Source organism: Labrus bergylta, chromosome 22 (assembly GCF_963930695.1).
Source record: "Labrus bergylta chromosome 22, fLabBer1.1, whole genome shotgun sequence".
In the NCBI taxonomy this organism is placed as follows: Eukaryota; Metazoa; Chordata; class Actinopteri; order Labriformes; family Labridae; genus Labrus; species Labrus bergylta.
The window spans coordinates 9,578,194-9,600,805 of record NC_089216.1 but is presented as its reverse complement, the minus strand read 5'-3'; the positions used below and the strand labels follow the sequence as shown (position 1 = coordinate 9,600,805).

Genomic DNA, 22,612 nt, shown 5'->3' with positions numbered 1-22,612 from the left:
TTCCCTTTTTTGGGGAGTTCTGAGGTGAATGAAAATAGCAATCCAACCAAAATTTTTCAGATATTTTCATCCCAAAAAAATTCTCTGACTCAGCAAAAGCAAAGTGATTGGACTTGTCCTAAGGGAAAAATGTCCTGCCTTGTATTTAACATAATCAATAAATGACAAGTGTCGACTTTTACATCAAGGGTCACGAGAACTGTTACCTACTGGACACAATGAAGCACCGTCATGTATTTTTAGAATGCCAAGCTTTGAGGACACTAGAGGAAATTACAACAGAGCATACTCTGCATCATTTCTTGAATAAGTGGGAATTGCAATTTAACCTAAATGACCTGCTGGTAGCTATAGAAACCAAGAGCAGGCTCCAATAGGCAGATATAGGAGGTTTTCTCTAAGAATGGGATCCCCCATGAGGTTATATTTATCTTTATGATTGGAAAGCTGAAGCCGTCTACAACCTTTAATAGGGCAGCCCATTGATGGAGGGGCTCTTCTATGGCTGCCTCACATCCTTACCACTTGTTCTTTTTGTGTCTAAGGTCAACAAGACGGAGGAAAGTAGGCCATTGCTGGGTGAAAATATATACTCTACAGTAGGTTGATTTGGATGGAGCCATTGTGAGGAAAAAATAAATGAAGTCTCACATCTTGTGATGCATGTTGGAATTCATTATCATGTTCCTATAGCACCTCTCTTGGGTTCAACACATACTCACTCACACAGCGTTATAATCAACAACTTACTCAACAGCGAAGCTCAGTTAATGCAAGAGGAGGCAGGAGGGAGGCGAAGGTGTTAAAATATGATACTAGGGTGGTCACATCTGTACAGCCTGCCAGAATAAAAGACTGCACACGGTCGTGATGACATACTTAAATAATTCTTAACACCATTTGATGCGCAACAGAAATAAGTGCCAGTGATGAGTGCATGCTACTCCTGCTAACCTTTATCCTGTATTGAACCTTTCCTGGAGTAATCTGCGAGTAATCCACTCTAATCCAAGATGTTATCTTGTTAATACCATTGATTCACTATCTGTCTTATTCGGGAAAGCTTTCAGTGAGTTGGTGTGTGGTTGAAACAATAAGGATGTATTACACTTTGCAGGTATTGACACAGGGGCACAAATTGTGATGAAGAATGCTGGTGTGTACATGGCTGGCAACAGCTTCTGCTTCCAGGGACGATTGCAGATACGGCATCAACAGATTGTGACACATTCATTTCACTGCGCTCTTTTTGACTGTCATATATTTCACTATCGCAAATGACTCGGGATCCTATAAAACTCATATTAACTGATGGTAACGAGATAATTAGGCAATATTTCCATAACATCTGGAATCCATGGAGCTGCAAATTAAGATGCAAGATGGTTTCACCTTTGCCTGTACTCCTTCTCCGTGCATCCATTTACACTAACACACAGACACATGCTCACACAAATTATGATGAAGAGTAGGTAATACATTTGAGCCATCTCTGGCAATCCTCACAGAGAGTCTGGAGGCAATTATGTATACACAATCTAAATACTTTGAGACAATGACTGCATGCAAGTGTCCCAACAGAGCCCAACATGTCTAACGTTGATTTTGTAATGAGCTATTTTCATCATAACATGAAACAAGTGGCAAAGTTAGACCGAACTTCCAAAAGGTTTGGGGAGAAATCCGCCTCTTAAAGCCGAGCAGGTCTCTTACCGGTGTTAAGTGTGCCCGTGACAAGTCTAAACAGGTACTGTGCGAACTTGAAGATCTCCCGCTTGCACCTTTTCCTGCAGCTCATCTTCAGTCCTGGGAGAGGAGGGGAGGGCTTGGAAAAGGTCAGCACAACAGGAGGACTTTGGGTCCAGGGTCTTTAAAAGAAACGGAAATCCAAGGATGACTTTTATTTTGACAGGGTCCCGAGGCAAATCAAGAGTCCTCTTCTCTCCTCCGCTTTTCCCGCTGTGTCAGCGTGGCTTTTGTGTGTGCGCGTGTTTGAAGTGATGATCATGAGTGAGTGGAGCTCAGAGAGGGGGGGGGGGGGTTTGTCTTGCGCTGGTGTCGCTCTTCAGCGTGAGGTTGTCTGATCCACACTAGGGATGTTGTGTGCTTTTTTTTTTTTTTGCCAGATCATTAATATTTTCTTACCGGCGTTTTACTCCTCCTCTCTAGGGAGGGTGTCTCTTTTTTTTTTTAAATCTCTTTTTCTTCCTCCAACTCTCCTCTTCAGACTTTTCCTCTGTGCACACACACTCCCGCTCTTCTTCGGTGTTACTAGAAACTACTCCACAATGCAGCGGTTATCCAATGAGCCTCCACGTCTCTGTCTCCTGTCAGACACATAAACAAACACACACTCCCACACTTGATCTCGTAGTGCGCCTGCCGCTCGCTCTACTCAGCACCATCTGTGGATGTTTTACACTCACTGACGGTTGCCATGGAGGCGTGGCCTGATTGGCCAGTGAGGAGGAGGAGGGAAAAAAAAGGGGAGCGACAGAAAGCACATAAGGGGGAGCAGGAGGAGGAGGAGGAGAGAAATAGAGGAGAGAAATAAAGGAGAATTAAGGAGAAAGTGTCCACTGGTGAATCAGCAGTGACAGTACATTATGGGCCTGCCGCATCTTGTGTAATTGAACGTTAAAGAATAACTGACAGTAATGGATGTTGTTAATGTCACACCATGGGCTCTTAAGACACAGAAAATGGAAGAGGTTGAAAGATTGACAAAAATACTTCAAGGATTAGAAGCCTATAGAAGTTAAAATAGAATAAAACTACCAGGTTGCTGAGAATTCCAGCAACGAAATGTCAAGGTCAGTATTAATGGTGACAGACAGACTACAGCAGACGTCCGTGATGACATTAAGAGCAGCCAAGTGCATCATCTTCTCCTCTAATTAGCTCATACTGTATCGCAATTGCGCTCATCCATCAATGCCAAGCTCTTCCATCTGAAACGCCTGTCATTAGCTCAGACCCTTAAGTGCTTCCAGTCTTATTACTGCAGTGAATTTGCAAAAGAAAACACATTTTCTCATTATAACACATCACCGTGCTGACAGGTCTGAAGTAACATTTGGCTTGAATCTGACACGAATAGGAGTTGCTGTTTCAAAGGTCAGTTGACCGAAAAAATCTGGTCTATTTTGGTGGCTCCTGCACACTGTAGACACTTTGCAGAGTCTGACCTTGCTCCTTATGACAGCGCAAACTCTCTGGACAGGGATGAAGAGCGAGGGGATTGCTCCACAGGCAGGTTTTATTTTTAAAAAGTGTGATTCGAGGACTTGAAGTATTGTTTGAAACTTTCTCCTGGGTCAGTGCAGCACAGACAGCGAGCACACTGTCTCAATCAGGGGGAGTCATTTCGGAGGTACTCGTGGGGCGTGGAGGTGCTTTATTGGCATGACTTGCTTTTTAAGACTTTGGCGGGGAACATGACAGCCTAATCTAAAAAGAAAATGACTTTTCAAATTGTAATGTAGTATCTTGTAAAGTGTTGCATTATTAATTGATGATTTGATAAGCCCTGCCCCAGATGGAGACAAATACAGGCTTCTCAATTGCAGAAAGAAAAATTGACTTTGTGGTTGAAATGACATCTGTTCAGAAGCTATTCTGTCATCAGGTGGTTTGAAACTGTCTCAGACTAACTTATGTATAAATGATCCTGTCAAAGGCCCTGACAGGTTTTGCTTCATACATGATATCATGCCTATAGTCCAAGACTACAGCTGCACGTCTAGGGCTAAAAATGACCATTCTCCCCAATTGATGATGCATGGGAGGGTGGGTATTATGTGGGGTTAGGGTTTTATTGCATAACTCTTTCAAGCCCAACACAGTTGCAGCAGATGACTGTTCAACATGAGTCTGGCTCTGCTCAGGGCTTCTGTCTGTTGAAAAGGCAGTTTTATCTTCCCACTGTAACTTTGATAAAAGTTGCTTTACTGCTGTGCTCATGCATGGCGGCTTCATGTTGGGAGTTCGGTCCAGACATGCTCTTTTGTAAAGTGTCTCGAGATTACATTTGTTATGAATTGGCGCTATACTAATGCTTGTGGCGTGATACAGGCAACTTTAAGACCAGTTTCCTTGTTTGGACATCGCCCTGTTGCTTGGAGAAAAACATTATTTGACAAGAGACTCTTCAAAAATGGCCTACTTGTTGCTTTCTGTGAAAGTCTACTCTATTTTGGTGAGATATATTAATGTCTGTTTTCCAAAAATAAAGCTGCTACAGTTGTTGCTGCAGACAGATTTATGGACCAACAAACCATTAGGATTCTCGTGCAATCCCCAAGTGGGTTCGTGTCTCCTTCACACATGCTTGCAGAAGTGCACTTAGTGCCCCCCCCCCCCCCCCCCCCCGGGAACACTTCAACCAACACATGTGCAACTCCACCACCTGTCATCTTCGACACTGGTTTCCATTTCTATCCATGTTTCCGATAAACAAAAGCGTCCCTGAAGTCTCTGAAATTTCCATCCAGGCGTCTGGGAGCAGCTTCACTTCAGCATTTTAAGGTCACGCAATACACACACCTCAGTGTTCATGTCAAAATGAGTTCACTAAAGTTTGCCACCTCACTATTTCTAAGGAGTAGACATGAACTAAAACATCATCATTCAGGTACACCGTGACACAAGCAAACAGAGCATTTAAATCAAAGTCATATTTTTTCCTGACAAGCCCAACAGAAAGCTCCCGAGGCCTCCTCATGTTGAGTGCAAAGTGTGAAGTGTGGAACAAATCAACACATTCCAGGTCCATATACAGTCAGGAAAATCTCTCGACATGAGTCATGTTTACCTTGATGAGTATGGTCAAGGCAGAAAAAGTGATATGGAAGCTGCAGTCAACACAAACATGTGTTGAAATGTTGAAGGATGTGCGGTGAAGTTTAAAGACGAGAAACATGCGCAAGAGATATCTGGAAAATAAATGGTTTATCCGCCTACAAGTTTTCTGTGAATACACCAAAATTGCACATTAGAAAATAAAGGAACAATTGGGTGAGAATATTTTACATTGATTCCGTGGACATTGTAACAAAACAAAGCCATGGAAAGTCTCAAGTAAAGTAGCCTTATAGTATGTGATGCAACTGTTCCTGTGGCCTCCAGGGTCCTTTTCAAAGACTGTCTCTAATATACAGGTTTATACCTACAGCTGAGGCAGACATAGCTACTTAGGTTCAAATATCATTGTAGCCTTGCTGCTGAATGATTTCTCTAGGCACTCGGTTCTGAAGTACCCTTAACGCTATCCGCAGAGTTGACTTGATGAAGTGTGGACTGATTTAACCTCTCTTCCTGTAAAGAGGAAGCAAAAATAAGCTCAGCTTACTGTATAGAAATTGCATCATATATTTTCCCTTCAATGTTAAAGGGCTGCACACTTTAGGGGTAACGGTACAGAAAGAAGTCTTATCAAAAAGAAAAGTGCAGTTTTATTCCCCGTTCACTTCTTTCTGATAAGACTTTGATATATCATATGTTGTTGCTTTTTTTATGCTGGACCCTGCGGCAATGACAGCAGCACCATGAAATGTTCTCTACTCATAGAAGGTATGAGTTGACAGATATATTGATCCGTCTAGAATACAGTAACTGCAGGTGCCTGAGGTTGTGCACCACCAGAGCCTTTCTTCCTCTGCCGTCAGAAAGTATCTCTGTCATCTGTAAAAACTTGGGAGGACGGCTTGTATCGTGAAACACGAGGCCAGATTTACCACCATGCTCTGGCTCTGCATGATGCATGCATGCTAAACAGAAGTAAAACCTACAAATTGCAAGATAGAAATCAGAAATGTACACAAATCCAAGCTCCACGGTTAAAGCAAAGAGGACAACCATCTTTTAAACTAAACATAACAGTGCAAAACATTACAACACACTTGAACAGGCCAGGTCAAAAACAGAGAGCTTTGCACACTGTGGACTCGAAATTGAACATCAAGCGAGTTGAGCTACAATCTACAAAGCACCCATCTGCAGTGGAGTGTGCTTCACTGTGCTCGATAAGTGCTCCACCTACTCACCTTCCCCTGCTCGACAATAACCTGAAGAACAGAATGTGAAAGTTGTTGGAGTAGAGCATGGCGCTGTCAACTGGCAACTTCACCGATTCCTATTTATCTGTAAAGGTTGTAAGTGACTCATGAATTATGCATTGTTACAACATTGAGTTGTCTTTCTAATTAATATTTATAGGTTTTCTATCAAATAGCACTACATCATGGGAGTAGCAGACAGGAAAAAAACGGAAGGAGTTGATTCAAAAGTCATTTTTTTCAGACACACAAGACAGAAAAACTCATTAACAGCACAGCTACAAACATGAAACCTGCAGCCCCTGTATCTGCAGACTGTCATTACAGAAGCAGCATGTTTTCCAGTATACCTGAACATATTATCCAACACCAGCACGCACAGAGAAAAGCAACACCTGCAGTTTTCAGCAGCATCAGCCAGCTGAGTAGATTTTGGTAAACAACGCGATCGCAAACACACTATCAACACAGCACAAGAAGGTCTGATGGAATAGAAGTGAAAGTAAACAGTGAGTGGAGGCACAACAAAGAGCAGATGTTAACCACTGTCTGAGAGAGAGCTGCTGCCCTGCTTGGCGCAGCTTATATTTGTTTGATTTATCTAACATAAGATCGCACTACAATCGATCCGTTGAAGGAGCCACAGAGGATATCTCTCTCTTTGTTTACCTAAAGAGCCTGTACCAGACACTTCTTCAGCTATGGGCATTTGTTTGTTTTTTTTAATCCATAAAGATCTCAGATGTTGATTTTATACAAATAAAAAAAGAACACTGCAAACATGGTCGGTAAATATAGCTGGACGGCTCGTCAGAGTGTAATCTATGTCCAAAATATTTTCCCCCTTGTGAGGAGTAAATCACCTACTCATTCCATACACCCTACATAGTGAGTTCTCTGTAAGGGACTATATAATGCACTCATTCGGCACAATAAAACAGCATTTCAGACACTTCTCACTCACTCCCCGACTTCCAACAATGATGTCATCACTGGCGCACAAATAAAACATGCAGCTTAAGGCCAGCCAACGATCAACAATAAGGGTAAATAACACCATGGATTTCAATCAAAACTAATATAATACTGATCATATTTTCACAAAACAAATAACAGTAAATATAAAACATAAAAATACAGAATTTTCAATAAATAATTAACCATATTTTCACAGCAAAACTCATTTATTGTGCTTACAGACTGTGTGAGATGTGGCTGAATAAACTAGCCAGTGAGTGTGTTATCATGATTCTAGTTATTAAGGGCAACTATCTTGGACAACCTCCCAGCAGACAGAGCATCACGCCCCCCACTGAGATCTGTGGACCCCAGGTTGGGGACCAGCACACTTAATAGTTAGTAGTATATATTTTTTTAATCTCAGCTGCTTGCTAATGTCCCCTAGTCGCTAGCTTGTTTGATATCAGGATGACGCACTTGGGTGGAAAGTGTCGAACAGGTGCACGGTGGGAATTTCAAAATAAGGGCATATCATAGAAATTAGGATGTAGATTGACGTTTGTCTTTCCAGAGATTTGATTGGATTATTGTTTAACAAATCAATATGAATCATTACGAAAAGCTGGTTGTAACTTTTTTTTTTTTAAAAGAGTTCAAATTTGCCCACAAACCACACAACTATCTGCAAAGGGGAGTGGAGAAGGCTGAAACAAACGGAGGGCAGGAAGTAAACCAGATTGTTCGGTTATTAGGTTACAATCTGCTCTGCTGTTGTTTGAGATGCTCTGGTGCGCTGAGATTTTATTACAGAGTATGAGCGGGATGCTCGCTTTTTTTCCTCCCTCAATGTGTGTGGAAATATGATACTGTCTCAACAAAGATGACAAACTACAGCATTAAAAACAAAAGTCACGTGTAAAATCCATGACTCCTGACACTCATATAGGAGTGGTGCGGAAGTAATGATGTGATGTTGATGATGTGATGTTGGGAGGGGGGCTCTGCGGTGCATGAATATAAGAGTAGGATTGACTGATAATGTTGATAAAGTAGGTCTGATTCATAATCTAAAGAAAGACTTCTCAAGCAGACAGATGTGAACGCGCTTCTAAACATAATACCACCATGAACAAAAGTTATTTGATAGCTTATACTCTAAATGATAATTAAAAACCCTTGGCAGCTAACTATCATTGTAAGACTTTGGGAACCATGCACCTTGTCCCATGAGTGATGCAGACTAAATATGCCATGTCAAGTCCAACAACCACCTTCTCCTCTAAGAAAAAAAAGCAATAACACAAAATCTCATCAACATGAGTCACTACGCTTCAACACAGGACATTCTGCTGAGCGCACAGAAAGCTGCAGGGACCTAAACCGCAGTATCAATTCTGTTTACGGCCATAGAACATAGGAATAAATCCTCAGAGAGTGCCTGCATAAACATTTCCACTGCGGTTGATTTCAATAGTAAGAGGAGAAATAACTGGAAACAGTAGATATACTGAGACTTAGGGTAATGCTTTCGGTCTCAAATAACAGTTAAGTCTGGGCTCCCGGCCCAGAGTGGCTGACTGAATACACAATTTCATGAGCCTCAAAGACGAGGTGGTAATATGATGCATCACTGCCAAACGTGCACAATGACAGAAAAATTGGACATTCTCAGAGCAGAGGCAGTCGTGGAAGCAAAAGGTAAATAAATAAATAAACAAGAGGCTTGGAAATTTTTCAAATGCGGTTCAGCTATTATCTCTGAATCTATATCACTTCCACAAAGGCTGTAAGATCCTCAATCTGAATTGGAATTTATTTTCAGCATCTGGCCTCATATGATCGCATGATTTATCAACATTGTGTCAAGCTTTTTAAAACTTCCTTCTGTAAAAGACTGGAGTGAGCTGTGAGGTTCCTCTTCTCTGTCTGTCTTGTACTTTCTGTCAGGATGAACCCAATAAAATCAGAGCATGGGAGTTTATAGTTGCTAAAGGCCAGAAACTGCTGCCAAAGAGTAACGCTAACTCTGCGTTGTTGTGCTATTCAAAAATAATTGGAATGGGGATTTAATGTTGGTGCTCTATATTCTAAGAGGTTGGTTTTAAATGCTGGGTCTGTGTTGTGCAACTGAAATAGAAAAAGAAGAGACCCCAGCCTCAAGAGACGCAGGCCACTTAAAAGCTATCAAGCAAAACGGCTGCTATAGTGACCTTTATGGAAAGATAAAGCACATAAATGTGTCATTAGGGAGAAAGGTTGATCGATTTTGTTAAGCTGCCATTAGGAAAAAGGTTAGCCGATTTGTTGGAGTGTATAAGGAATTAAAAGAAAAACATTACCTTTACTTGTCTACCGGGGTCTTTGACACTAGTGATGATGAAGTACCGTCTGGAAAGAAGACTTTCTCTTCTTCGACAGAATAATTTTGTATTCTTGAAAGTAAGGCGCTAAAGATGCTAACATTAATGTAGTGTATACAGTTATAGGTTGAGTACCATCAATCAATCAATGAGCAGCGATAGCTGATGTTTTTATACTTGGTGACTTAGAATGAATGACTGTATCAAGCTTTTTAAAGGGATTTTTAATGTTATCTGTGGACAGGTTGGTTTTAAAGGACTAAAGATTTGTGCTTAACTCTCTGACGAAAACATCCTTTTGCCGACGATACTGTATTGTGTATTTCCAATTTGGCCAGATACATTTAAAGTAGCAGGTGCAGAATAAGTGAATGTTAACTTTACTTGGACTTTTTATCCAAACATGCCTTCTTAGAACCATGATAACCCAACGAGAAATGTCTTTTAAGTGATAAAAGAGGCCAGCTGCTTTCTATGAGGAAAGAGCTTCTTGCTTTGAGCCACTAAAAAAGTGTGTTTTTCAGGAACATGAGGTCACCAGGGGCTGTGACAATGCAGGGTGTCACTGCAGATAAGAGCCAGGTCGATATCTGCAGACAGTAATGAATTGCTTATGACATCACAGCACTAATGTTAGCACAATCGCTCCCTTAGGGCACTGCTGAAAAGCATATGGGATGCCTCCTCACATTAAAATCCATTCTCCCTGCTTTGTATGCGCTGTGCAGAGCACTTAAACACAGCATGTGTATACCCTACGTAACAACAGAATAATGGATCATCATACTAAACATATGGCAGGTTTGAAATTGTTCTCTAAAAGCTTATTGGGATGCCCACTGCAGCAGGCGATCATTGGCATTCATATCCATTCATTAGAATTAGGCGGAGCTTGTTTTGTAAAGGTCATTACAGAAAACGGAGATAATCCCTTTTATTATAAATCTGCTGATAGGTCGCTTTTAGCAGCACCAAGAAGCCTGAAAAGCAATCTCACTTTCCTCCCTTAGAGAATACAGTACTGGATATCTTTGTCATTGCCTCTTAGAGGCACCGGGCGATGTTTTATCTACACTCTATGTAGGTATCTTGCGGGGGCTTTTTGGAGAGATGAAGACTCTCAAACGAGACACTGATCAGAGAAACTTCCTCATGTTCATTCATACACTGCAGTGAAACCGTAGCCTTAGGCATGATAGCCTTTGCCTTAGTTCCATTTCTAAAATAAATGCTTTATGTCTTCCTGTTTGCATTAAAATAGCAGAAATGGTCAAATTGGCTTCCAGCGCTTTTTCATGGAGAATTTGGATTTGTATTTATGCCAGCTGACTCACACACACAATACTGTCTGATGTATTGTAGAGATCAGATATTTTTTTCAAATTCAAGGTTACATGCCCCAAATCAACCCTGGATGTCTCTCTTTTTAAATTATTTAAATGTTTGAACCAATCCCTAAAGCTAATAGGTTTTAGGTGACATTGCAGCCACATTCACCTGTGATCCTCAAACATGGATTGGTTACAAAAGGTGTTTTGAATTTGGCTTGAAGCATTCCAATAAATCCTCATGAGGTCCTTCACCTCATTATCCCTCCAATGAACAATGTCCTTCAAGCTCTGTAGTGCGCGCCACAGTGTGTATGTTCGACAGCCAGAGGGAAATGAAAGTTGTATGAAGTCTAATGTGACTTTAAAGATCAGTCGGGGATCAGATATGTCACCATATGCGAAGTGCTCCACATAAAACATGAAAACTCAGATGGGATCTGATGTTCTTTCTTCATACCATGATTTTAAAAAAAAACTAATCCAGTTTGTGTCATACAGGAGGGAGAACAAATCCGATAGGAGACTCTTCAACTGTATGTAACAAATACAAAGTCATGCATCCCTGTACCTGAGGCAGCTCAGCCTGCATTTGTCAGTAGAGCAGGTGACCTTCTAGAGAATACGATGGGCTTGTGAGGGCAAGATGTTATTAAAAAGCGCTCTACAGCCTGATAATGCATTCATGTGAGCTGATGTGTAATGCCTATGCTATAAAGTTTGAACAAATAGAGAACAGTGTTTAGAACGAGTGCACAGTCATAAAGATTGTGTTGCTTGTTCATAAACACGTTTAAGCACTAAATGATTCAAAGGACTAATAAATGCAGCAGTATTTCTACAGGATATATACTTTGGACATGCCTGACCCTAGCCTAAAGTTATCAGTGAAATACAAATAGACTGGACTGAAGCAGAGTTTGAAATCAAATCCTCTAATGTTGAAACAGTAAACCAATTAATCAGTTAGTGGATCTCAGACATGTTGTTATGTTTAAGCCATGAGTAGAGAACCCATCACTTCTTTGAGATACGGCATTACTTGTCTATATTATTATGGTGAGGAGAAAACAGCTTTGGGTTCGAAGGACAGAAATTAACTATAAAAGTTGCATTATTTTGTGTGCTAAAAATGTAGCCTTTAAAATGTAAAAGGGCACACACAAAGCTAAGCAGCTACTGAATACATTTCTAACCACAAAATTGAAACGTTTATGAATTAGAAAAAACCTGCTCAGAGAGTGAACATGCATTCAATCAAAGGATGAAGCAGTCCCTCCCCAGCTTTAGTCATGTGAGCTGTAGTTGGGTGATCAATGTCTTCTTCTATTTGCTAACATGTTTGCCTACCAACTAATGAATAATGGCCGTGAGACATCATGGCCACAATGCTTCTGTTGCAGTGCACACAAAAGGCAGCTCTATTCATGACTGCTGCACTGGAACCTGAAGTTATCGGAACTCTTTCTGCTGATGACAGTGACTCCCGGAAAAACACAGAGAGAGAGAGAGAGAGAGAGAGAGAGAGAGAGAGAGAGAGAGAATCCCTTCCAATAACAAACGCATGCCAGACTAAACGTCACAATCAAACATTACAGAAAAGGCCATCCTCTTTGAAGGGGAAGGCTCGACCGGTAACACTTGAGATCGAACAGACGGACAAGGTGCAGATCCTGGACTGATTTTAGAGCTCTCTTTGACCTATGTTTGGTTGACTATTACAACCTATTACCCTGATTTTCCCTACGTATATGCTGACCTCTTTCATACAAAACTAATAAGCAAACACACACAAACAAACATGCAATACACCACTTCATGAAAATGTATGCAGTGTTTTCTAGACACATTACTTCACGAGGCACTTAAATCATTTTTACAGTTGGAGGGGCATCTACATTGTACACTTCCAGATCCAACTAACATTTGAGTAAATGTTGACACGTCATGGCTTTGGATAAAAGTGTCTGCTAAATAAATTGCAGACGTGAAACAATCATGTCGTGTTTACTGACAACACCTGCATTTTGATCAAACCAAATCCAATTATAAAGCCCATGAATCCATCACAGGAGTTTGCTATTTGAGTTCAACAAACAAATGGAAAATGAATCATGTTTCAGTTAAACAAGCAAGTTGTATTATATATTTAGTCAGGACACCAAAAGAAAAACAGCTAAAATTCAGCAGCACATGCCGTGAGAAAGCAGCACGCTTTACATGAGGCAGCTGCAGAAGTGTTAGATGGCAGCCCAAGTCAGAACACCATGAGGCTTCCATCTGTTAGATTTCAGAAGTGAGAAGGCACAGATAAAAATAAAAAGGTAACAATATATAACTAAAACTCCAACCTTACACAGTCAGGAACTTCAGTCGGCAACATTTGTAGCTGTAAGCAGATTATTGCCGTCTAACACCTTCTGATGTCACAGATGTTTCTCCCTGAGAGTGTTTGACACAAAAGGGTGGTGAAATATGAGAATAATAAATAACAGGAAGGAAATCACCGTTTGTGTGAGTAATAAACACATCAAGCGAAGACAAAGTACTGAATTTCCTTCTCTCTTCATCGGTCTGTTTGATTGAGCGACTGGTCAGCGTTCGCCTTCACTGAGAGCACTAACAATAATGATCTGGACGACATCAGAACCACATATTTACTGTTCCTCCAGCCAGCAGGGTCTTCAAATATGACGACCCGATAAAGGCGCAGGCCTCATGAATCTCACACTATTTTCCTGAGGTGACTGAATGGGGAAAAGGGGGCAGAGAGTGGCACCAGGGAAATGTAGATAGCATTTAAATTATGGGTTTTTACTTTAGTGTGCCGCCTCTATTTGAAATGGAACTGGTCCGGACGTGAATGTTGAGGTCATACTTCAGAATGTCAGGTTTTGATTTGTTCATTTCTCTGAGAAAGAGCATTTCAGGGACATAATGGCTGAAACATGAGGTTTGTATATAACTTAATTTGTCTCAAGTAGGAGACCTCAGACAGAGAACACAGTCAAATGAAAGTCATGAAGACTTCCATGAAAAACCAGGGGAATAGAGTTTAAGTGCTGAAATGTGAATACTTCCTTTAGAATACTTCTGACTCTGAAATCCGGCGGAGGTTACAAGACACTGAAAATAAATAACAATGCATTCATTCATTTGTTTTTTTCAGTTCTGACAAAGTGATGAATCGTGCCACGGATGTATCTCCATAATTTCATTTCTATTCTGCAAATTCTACAAATGTTGTTGACAGGGTGGAATTAGATGCAAATCTCGTGCAACTCTTGGGTTTGAATAAAACCACAGATTTTCTAGGGCATCGATCTCAGTATGCCGGCCGGGCTCTATGCATGCAGATCAGCCTGTTTAGGGAAGCTGCATAAAGCATCTTTTTTTTTTTCTTCGTCAGAGTCCAACAATCTCTCAAGATCTCTCTCTCTCAACGACTGAATGTGCTTGTTTTAAATATTGTTACTTTGATTCATCTTCAAATAACTGCACAACTGTAGTTGTATATGGTAATCATATGGGAGTCAGTTATGTAAATATGTGTGAGAAGGAGCCAGTCTGTCTTTCTGCAGTCTCTCAGGAGCACTGACAGCGAGGCTAAACAGAGCCAATAAGGGGGTAGCGTGTTGGTTAACATGCTGCTGAAAGCCAGTTAAGACCCATGTACATGCACAAGATTTATTTATTCGCAAGCAAATCCAGGACAATGTTTTTCTCTGTTTTAGTTTCCTTTGTTCCTCTACACGTCTTTGAAAACAGATTTTGTTCCACTGAACCAGAAATCACTGGTCCATAGAATTGGCTGAGCTAAGGTTGTATTGCCTGACACACTAAATCATTGATAAGAGCGATATTGTCTGGAGCAAATCCACCAAGGCCACCTCTAGTTGTCTGACTAATAACGAGGCAGAGGTAGCCCTGAGATTTGATGGAGGGGAGAATGCTACAAGGCAGAGGATTGGGTTTAATGCTGTGTGGCTTGCTTTTTATTTCATAATTCAGGTCTAACCCACAGAGGCACACTAGCTGCCATTATTATGGATTCTGCCGACACTTTAGCAGCGAGGGGAGCAGTTAAAAATGAGAGAAGACAGGATTACACAGCAGAGCATTGATGTAAGTTTCAACTAGACTGAACCCTGTTTGACAAGGCAACAGCTGCAGAATATGATTTGATCTTAGTTCTACGTTTTCACTCGTCAACTCCTCCAAACTCCAGAAGGCTATTAACACAGCTGCACACCAACAGGGCAGATGTTTCACAGGTAATGTTGAGCTTTCTTCTGTGTTTAATGCACAGGCCTTCACTTTAACTACACAGAATAATCACGGCTGATAGGAATGTCCTAAGTATTGGGAAAAAAAACTGAAACTGTGATTAGGGGTTAAAGAATAAAATTATATTTTGTGATACTTTATCAATCCCTACTCCCTTTTGTGTTGAAGTTAGTTTGCCAACCAATCTATTCACTGCAATTTATTGTCTGACATTATCCCACAGTCTTTTTTCTTCTTTAACCTAACTGTCAAATTCTTCTTTGGCCAATGAACTTTTATTCAGTGGGCAGAATATAATATACAGGATGTTTTTCCACACTCCAAGTCATGAACGTTAAATGGTCTGAACGTATATTATGACTTTATAGTCTCCTGAACCCTGGAAGGGCCTTAGGAAACTGCAAAATCCCCCCTTTCACATAGATTCAGACACTGGAGGTTGAGGCTGTTACATAATCTGCAAACCTGAGGATCCAGGTCTTAAGCACAAACACACACACACACACATATACACACACACACACACGGCGAAGCAGGGTCTTGCCTAAGGACATTGACATTTGGAGTGCAGGAGCAGCAAATTGAACTGACAATTTTCTGATTAGTTGATGCCCTGTTCTACCTCTGAGCCTCCTTCAGGGTCTCAGAGGTAGATGCTACCTTGCTTCCAAAACTGCTGTATATGTAATCCTTCTCGTTGTATTGTGATACACACAGTAGAATAGCCCCACATATCATTTTTGTCTTCAGATGTTGCTTGAAGAAAATGACCAAAGTAGTTAGAAGTTCCAGTTTAATTTCAACCTCCTGGTGACAGAAGTTAAAGTCAGTGAACTACAAAGTCAATCATTTGTCGATCGTATTTTACTTTTTTTCATCGATCCATTAACAGCTGTAGATGTTCACATATTTCCCTGGCTGAGTGGTAACTTATTTCACTTTGACATTAAAGCTACATGCATTTGCTGTAAAGCCTTTGTGCTTCAACAGTTGCTTTAGATCAAAGTGAAACAGTAATTATTTGGTACACTCCCCACTTTAATCTCATGAGACGCATCTAATTGAAGATTCTTTAACCGAGTAGAATTTGCCTTAAGGGGATGATAATTGTTTTATTATCATGAAACTTTTCAACAGTTTCCATTTTAAATCAAATATATTAATTATTCTTAAGGATGTCATTATTAATATTTGTGCTTGGCTGATGTGAGTATCCAGAAGCTCACAGCCATGTTGAACTCAGGTCCCAGCACCAAGAAACAATTTTTTTTACCCCGCCTGACATTTAAAAAGAGGCATTTGGAAGAGTAATACGTCGCTAGCATGCTCCACTTTATCGCAGTGATGGCAATGCTATTACGCACAGTGGGTCCGGCATCAAATAACCTTGCTCAATATTCAAATCCACTTGCCATTATACCGCCGGTCAAGTCATTCAGCGTCCCCCTGGGAGAAATTAGGATTTGTTGTATGGTCGCCTGTGTTATTAACTCGCTCCAGGCAACGACACACTGAGCAAATCAAAGCACCAACCTCCCCCCACTATGGGAGAATTACCTCAATCTGCAACACAAGATGGGACCTTTCCTCCGGTATTAACCTCACAAGCAGCAGCTAAGGTGTCACAATAGAAGGACAAACATATCAACAATGAGGTTTGAAAAGAAGATGATTGCTAAGCTACACGGACACTTTAACACCTGCACAGTGGAATAAAATCATGTGATGACATGTTTATCCTACTTGTAAATTCACTTATTCTGCAGTTAATCAAAACGGCTCATTTACCTTTTCAAAATGGGGGCACAGAAAAATTCGTTAGCAGAATATCTGCCGTGCACATGAGAAAAATAAAAGCGCTAAAGTTGCTGCTATGGGAATGGGTAAATTACTTACAACCGCGCTGCACAAAATGATCATTAGGAATGTAATTACTGGGATCCCATCATGTTTGAAATTCATCAGCAGCGGTGGATTGCCAGTAAGCACTCACAGAAGTATGAGGAAATGCATCACAAGGGGATTATGTGATGGTGAAAATGTTCCCATGTTTTGCAAAAAGGGCATTTTTGTGCGTTTCCTGTAAATGGGTCCATTATTCTTCTGCAATAATCATGGACTATTCAGTGCTGTTTGCAATGAGTTTGCACTGAATGCTAATATTCTAAATCATCTAATTGGTGATCAATACACTCAGTCAGAGATGCTGAAGTTTTTGCATCAGGCATTACAAAAGACTGAGCGCAATGAGAAAGTATCCAAAAGAGTCGCGGTTATTTAAGCAGGATCTGTATTATCAAACTCTCGGCAACAACTCATGCACACAATTTATTCTGGCGAGTGACTCTGTTAGTGTTCAGGCCGAGGTAGCTGTCATAACAGAGCGTATATCGTGCCATGCTAAAGAGCTCTGCAGGCCAGCTGAGAGCCTTCTCTTTTCCATGACCTCATTTTGTTTGGTCTCCTACAGGAGGTCTGCTGTGCTTTGTTGACCTAATTTCTGCCGGGCGTGAGTCTGCCAATAGATGGACATGCAGGAGCTGAAACAGTTTCTTTAGGAGGATAGGACTCGTCCTTTGGGAGAGCTGACACTCGCGGGTTTTTTTTTCCCCCTCATGTGAGAAGCAATGAGCTTGGTGCCATTAGCTGCAAATATAGAGGATGACCTTAATGTGTAGATGGATGGGTGCGAAATGGCCAACCTTGTTTTCTGTGAAAGAGAGAAAAACCCTGAAGGGCCATTTGAGAAGAATGTTCTCGACTGGGTCCATGCTACCCTGGACCTAATAAGAAACCAATTTGTAGTTGTACAGTGAGGACGGGCCCTTCACAGTAACATGAAAGTAACAAGGTGAACCTTCTTACAAGAAGGTGTAACTCTCCATGGTCAGCTACTGCCCATGGCACTTGGCTGAGGTTTTTCAAGGAAAACGTTTCAGTACTGGTCTGTATTTTCAAAATAGGGATCAGTATTTTGAATTTTTATCATTATTGCTTCTTTCCGTCAGATTATTTGTACTGGCACCATGCAATTTCTTATAGCAACCTTCTTAAACTAATAAAAACTGACAGGACAGGCTAAATAGGTAATACAGGGAGGACAGAGTGCGATTGGGTGACATTGTCCTAGTGCTTAGTTTTCATGCCCCATGTACGGAGGCTGTAGACCTCCAAGGAGGTGGTCCAGGTTGGATTCTTACCTGTGGCTCTTTCTCATGTCATTCTCTACCCGACTCCTGACTCTATTCCCTGTCCCTCTAATAAAGGCTAAAAGCATATGGCCACTATGCTTTTTAGTCAGGGAATTTATATATTACATTCATATCTGATAGCTAACTGAAATGAAGACTTACGTCCCCCATTTTTAACACAGGAGGTTTTGTATTGCTACAGTCAAACAGGTTCAGGTTTATTAGTCCAGCTGCTGCAGACTGCAGATTTCTGCTTGTGTCTCAGAGGAGCAGAGAGGTTTTCATTCTGTTGCAGCCTGCCATCTTCAAGCTGTAAAAGGCAACTTTTCTCTGGCATTTTGGACTGAGCTTCCACCTCCAGCCATCTGTCCCTGCCTCTATTCCTGTACATACACTGTCCTTATCTGTTCCTCCCACCGTCTCTCCTGCTAATTACTTTACCCCTTTCTCTCTACACTTCTCTATTGTCTTCCCCCTGTCTTCTATCATTTACCCTCCACTGTGTTTGTCATGTCCCTCTTGGCTGCATTGGTCAGCATTGCTGGGCTTTAGGGGTCGCTTACACTTTCACAGTACCTAACCCTGCTCACAGGATAACTGCAGGATACTGGCAACATAAGGGAGCTTAAAAAAAACTAGGCAAAACCCAAAGAGCATTTCCTGTATAAGTGTTGTCCTTTTCTATACACAAAACCTTAAAATTCACCTCAACAGCAGGACCTACTTTCTCCAAACAAACTCCTGACATGTTCTGGACAATGTCATAAAGTTAACCAGATGTTTTCCACCTTAAATTTTTTGAACAATGACCGAAAACTGAAGGCTGTCCATTCACCTGGGTAGAAAAAGCCAGAGGAGATAAACGAGGAGTTTTCTGGGATCATGACTGCATCTGGGTTAATGTACTACAACATGTATATGGATGTTTTGTAATGTCAAGGCAAGAGGAGACAACATTATTATTACATTAACCAAGCCGTAGAGAGAATAAAGCGAAACAAAACTCCACTCATTGTAAACATCATCATCGTTTGTGGTAAAATGTTCCAGAATATTATCCACTGTGTTGACACATCAGCTCACCCAGACTCTACACTGACATTTTAATAGTGGACTGGAAGGAAAATGTCAGAAAGTTGTTGTGCAGGGTGTGATTTTAACTTGAACTGTAAATTCTGACTTAAAGAGTCTTCTATATTCACTAACAACTCGTACTTGAGTCGTTCTAGTATAGTAAAAGGGCTCTTTTTTAACAGTTTCCATTTCTATCAGTGTATACAGGACAGATTGAGAGGAAATACACACAAGCCAGACTATCTCTTCTATTTCAGGGTCGGTGATTTGTCTCCATATGAGGTTGCAAAATTACCATCGATTAATTATTCATTCTGGTCAGACTCAGGGGTGCAAAGCACATTTGTATTCTTCAAAAGAGAAAGCTGCAATTAAGGCGTGAACAGAGGTTAAAAGAGAGTATTAACTGAGACACACAGTCAACAAACTTCTATGTACCACTCAAAGCTCTGCTCTTTTGGAACAGCTACATCCAGTTTGGAATACAGAATCAACTTCACTGCAACAAGGATTTTGACTTACTAATGGTTTATTTTACTACAGTAAGATTGGTGTTTTTTTTAAATTATCATCTTTATTAGCAAAGCTGTAAATGTCAATAAAAACCTTTCTTAAAGTTTTCTATAGTCTTACGTCTAGTCTGGGGCGACTGTGGTTCAACCGTAGAGTCGGCTGTCTCGCAACCTGAAGCCACATGTCCAATGTGTCCGCTGACTATCACTATACTTTACCTTACTGCCCATAGCAACCTCTTCCTTCAGCGTTTGGATAGGTGTGAATGGGTAGGTGTGACCTGTGGTGTAAAATCGCTTGGAGAAGTGAGGAGAAAAGAAAGGCGCTACACAAACTCAAGCCCATTTCATTTTAAATTACAATACTAAAGCATACTAGTGCTTAAACTCACTGTCATTCAAGTAAAAAAATACACAATGTCTTTGTTCACCTATCTTGTAACTTTATCCCTCTAAATGGCAGGAAATTGATGATGTGTTATTGTGCTGGGCAATCACTCAACACAGTCCAATCATTCTGAGTCATTTGAGACCAAACTGTAGAGAGGTGCACTGCTGGGTGGCAGTATCACTGTGGTGCTCCCTGCGGGGCTTCAATCTAATTTTTGTTTTCCTGCAGTGACGGGTTGATGCGGCCGTCTGGGACAGCGCTCACACCTTTTGCTACACTTGTCAATAACATGTCGTATAATATTTCTGTCATGGCAAAATGCCTTAGAGCAGAGATTTGCTTTGCAGATCTGTATTATTTGCTGATATAATTGTTTAGAAACTGTTTTTAATGATTGATCATGAATTAAAAGTTGGGACATGGGCTTTCAGTCTATTTCTATTTATTACCCACTATGCCATCTGTTTGTTTGTTTGTTTGTTGTTGCAACTTAACTTTGCTTAGATTTGCAGTTGAAACATTTCTTTAGCTTGGAAACGACTTTAAATGAGCCGTTCTGTCAGATGGAAACACAAAATCTAATTTTCTGCATGACTATGGGCTGCTTTTAAAGAAGATGTTGAATAATAAACAAACTGATTAGAAACACATGAGTAAAAATGTCCTGATCAGAGTATAGACTGGAACTCGTGAAAAATGTGCATTCAAGTAGAATTGCTACAGGTTACTCCAAAATGACCTCACTCAAATCATTATCCAGCAATAGCTCATTAAAGTAGGCCAGCGATCCCTTAGGTTGAACATTAAATACATCACTCCAGATTAGATCTCAGGGGGATTACGAATAAACATGCAAGGTCTTTCAGGTCTGGAATTGAACCTCCTGCCTGCTGTTTAGATGCTGCCTGACAATCAGGTGAGGGAGATAAATGAGACTCACAACAGGGACAGGTGTGTTAAAGCTCACAATCACACACCACAAAGTCATTTGTGGCCCGCAGCAGCCAAAGGCTTACGAGGTTTCACTGTCCCGAGGATCAATCAGGGGTTCCTATTTATAGTGGACCCAGGCCGCTGCTGGAATACAAACACTTGACTGAAGTAGGTTAGCAGCAAACAGCATGACAAGAGGACAAAGGAGGAGGTGTGAGGAAGAGAAGGTGGCCAATTTAAGGATAAATTATGCAGAGGCAGTCCATGATTAATGACTCACAACTTTTTTACTAAACTTTTCCCCTAGACTAATGTTGTACTTTAAAACCTAGATTAGGAGCACCTACTAATGATGGTGGTTCTCCTGCTGCATTTAACAGACAGAGGAATCAATGCTAGTGGTGGACGATATGGAAGAAATATCATATCATGATTTTTCTATGGCAAAATCCCGATCTTGATTTTATCAGCATTTTTTTCATACTGATCTTAAAGACTTATTTTAGAGTTACTGACCAGTTCAACCAAATGTATTTCCCTGTATAATGTTTCACAAAAACTGTGCTGATAAGTTAAGTCTATTTAAAAATGTCTTGGCTGTGGGTCTGGAGGTAAATTTGCAGGATTTCTGCACCACTTTGTATTTTAAATCTAAACCTATTTTAGTGTTCATCATGTACTGTACATTCATATACTGCGAGTCATTCATTTGAAAACATGTGGACTTCACCTTCTTATCTTTCTGTGCTGTTCACCCTGCAGAATTCCTCCATACACATTCCTACACAATAGAATGAACACGATAGCCTGGTTCTACTGGTGATTTTCAGATTTTTGTTGTTGCTGGAAACAAGTGATCTGTTCATCTGTTCGTTTTCTTTTAATTATCATGTTTACAAAATATAGAAAAGAAATCATCAAAAGCCAAGTTGACGTTCAACTTGTGTGGTAAGTCTAACAAACTGAGAGATGGTTTTAAAAAAATTATGGTTCATAATAACTTATGGTTGCATTTATTTTCTTCACCGGAGATTCGTTTCCTATCACTTCATCATCATCACATTGACTTTTCTTAGTTGCCATGGTGCAGTAGAGGTTGAACTGTCTTTTTGTTGTTGATTAAAACAATGTGATATGATCAAAAGCTAAACGACGGTTATTTTTTGAGCAGGCTTTGGTTCCACTGTTATCTCATCTGCTGTTTCAAACGTCAGCAAAGACGGAGATTCGACGACAATACAGTGAAGTCAAATGTTATCTCAGCGAGGGCTTTAAGACCCAGAAAACTTGTTCTTGCTTTTACCTCAAGGGAAGGTCTCAAGAGAGATGTGTTGGATTATGGGAAATGGGGGTGAGCGTTACAGCTTTATAAAGCTTTATCTGCACAAGGAACTAAAGGTCAGGGAATCTTGGCCTCTGCTGCTTCCAATTTTGCTACCTTTTGTTGACTGCCTTAAATATCACTATTTAGTGGAAATCATAGACTGTATAAAAAAAACATGACAGCCCCCCCAAAGTGA

At 40.7% G+C, this 22,612-nt stretch overlaps 1 protein-coding gene across 5 annotated transcripts in view; it reads right to left on the bottom strand.

Annotated features, from left to right (window-relative positions):
- kcnip4a (potassium voltage-gated channel interacting protein 4a) overlaps positions 1 to 22,612 on the bottom strand; it is a 127,070-nt gene that overhangs the window by 83,104 nt on the left and 21,354 nt on the right. The window contains exon 1 of one of the 5 annotated variants that reach the window (XM_020630482.3): positions 1,714 to 2,399. The exons of the other annotated variants lie outside the window; for them this stretch is intronic. Within the exon in view, the coding sequence (XP_020486138.1) occupies positions 1,714 to 1,798 (85 nt within the window). The 5' untranslated portion in view covers positions 1,799 to 2,399. Of the gene's footprint in view, positions 1 to 1,713; positions 2,400 to 22,612 lie in introns of those variants that run through there. 5 annotated transcript variants of the gene reach the window in all.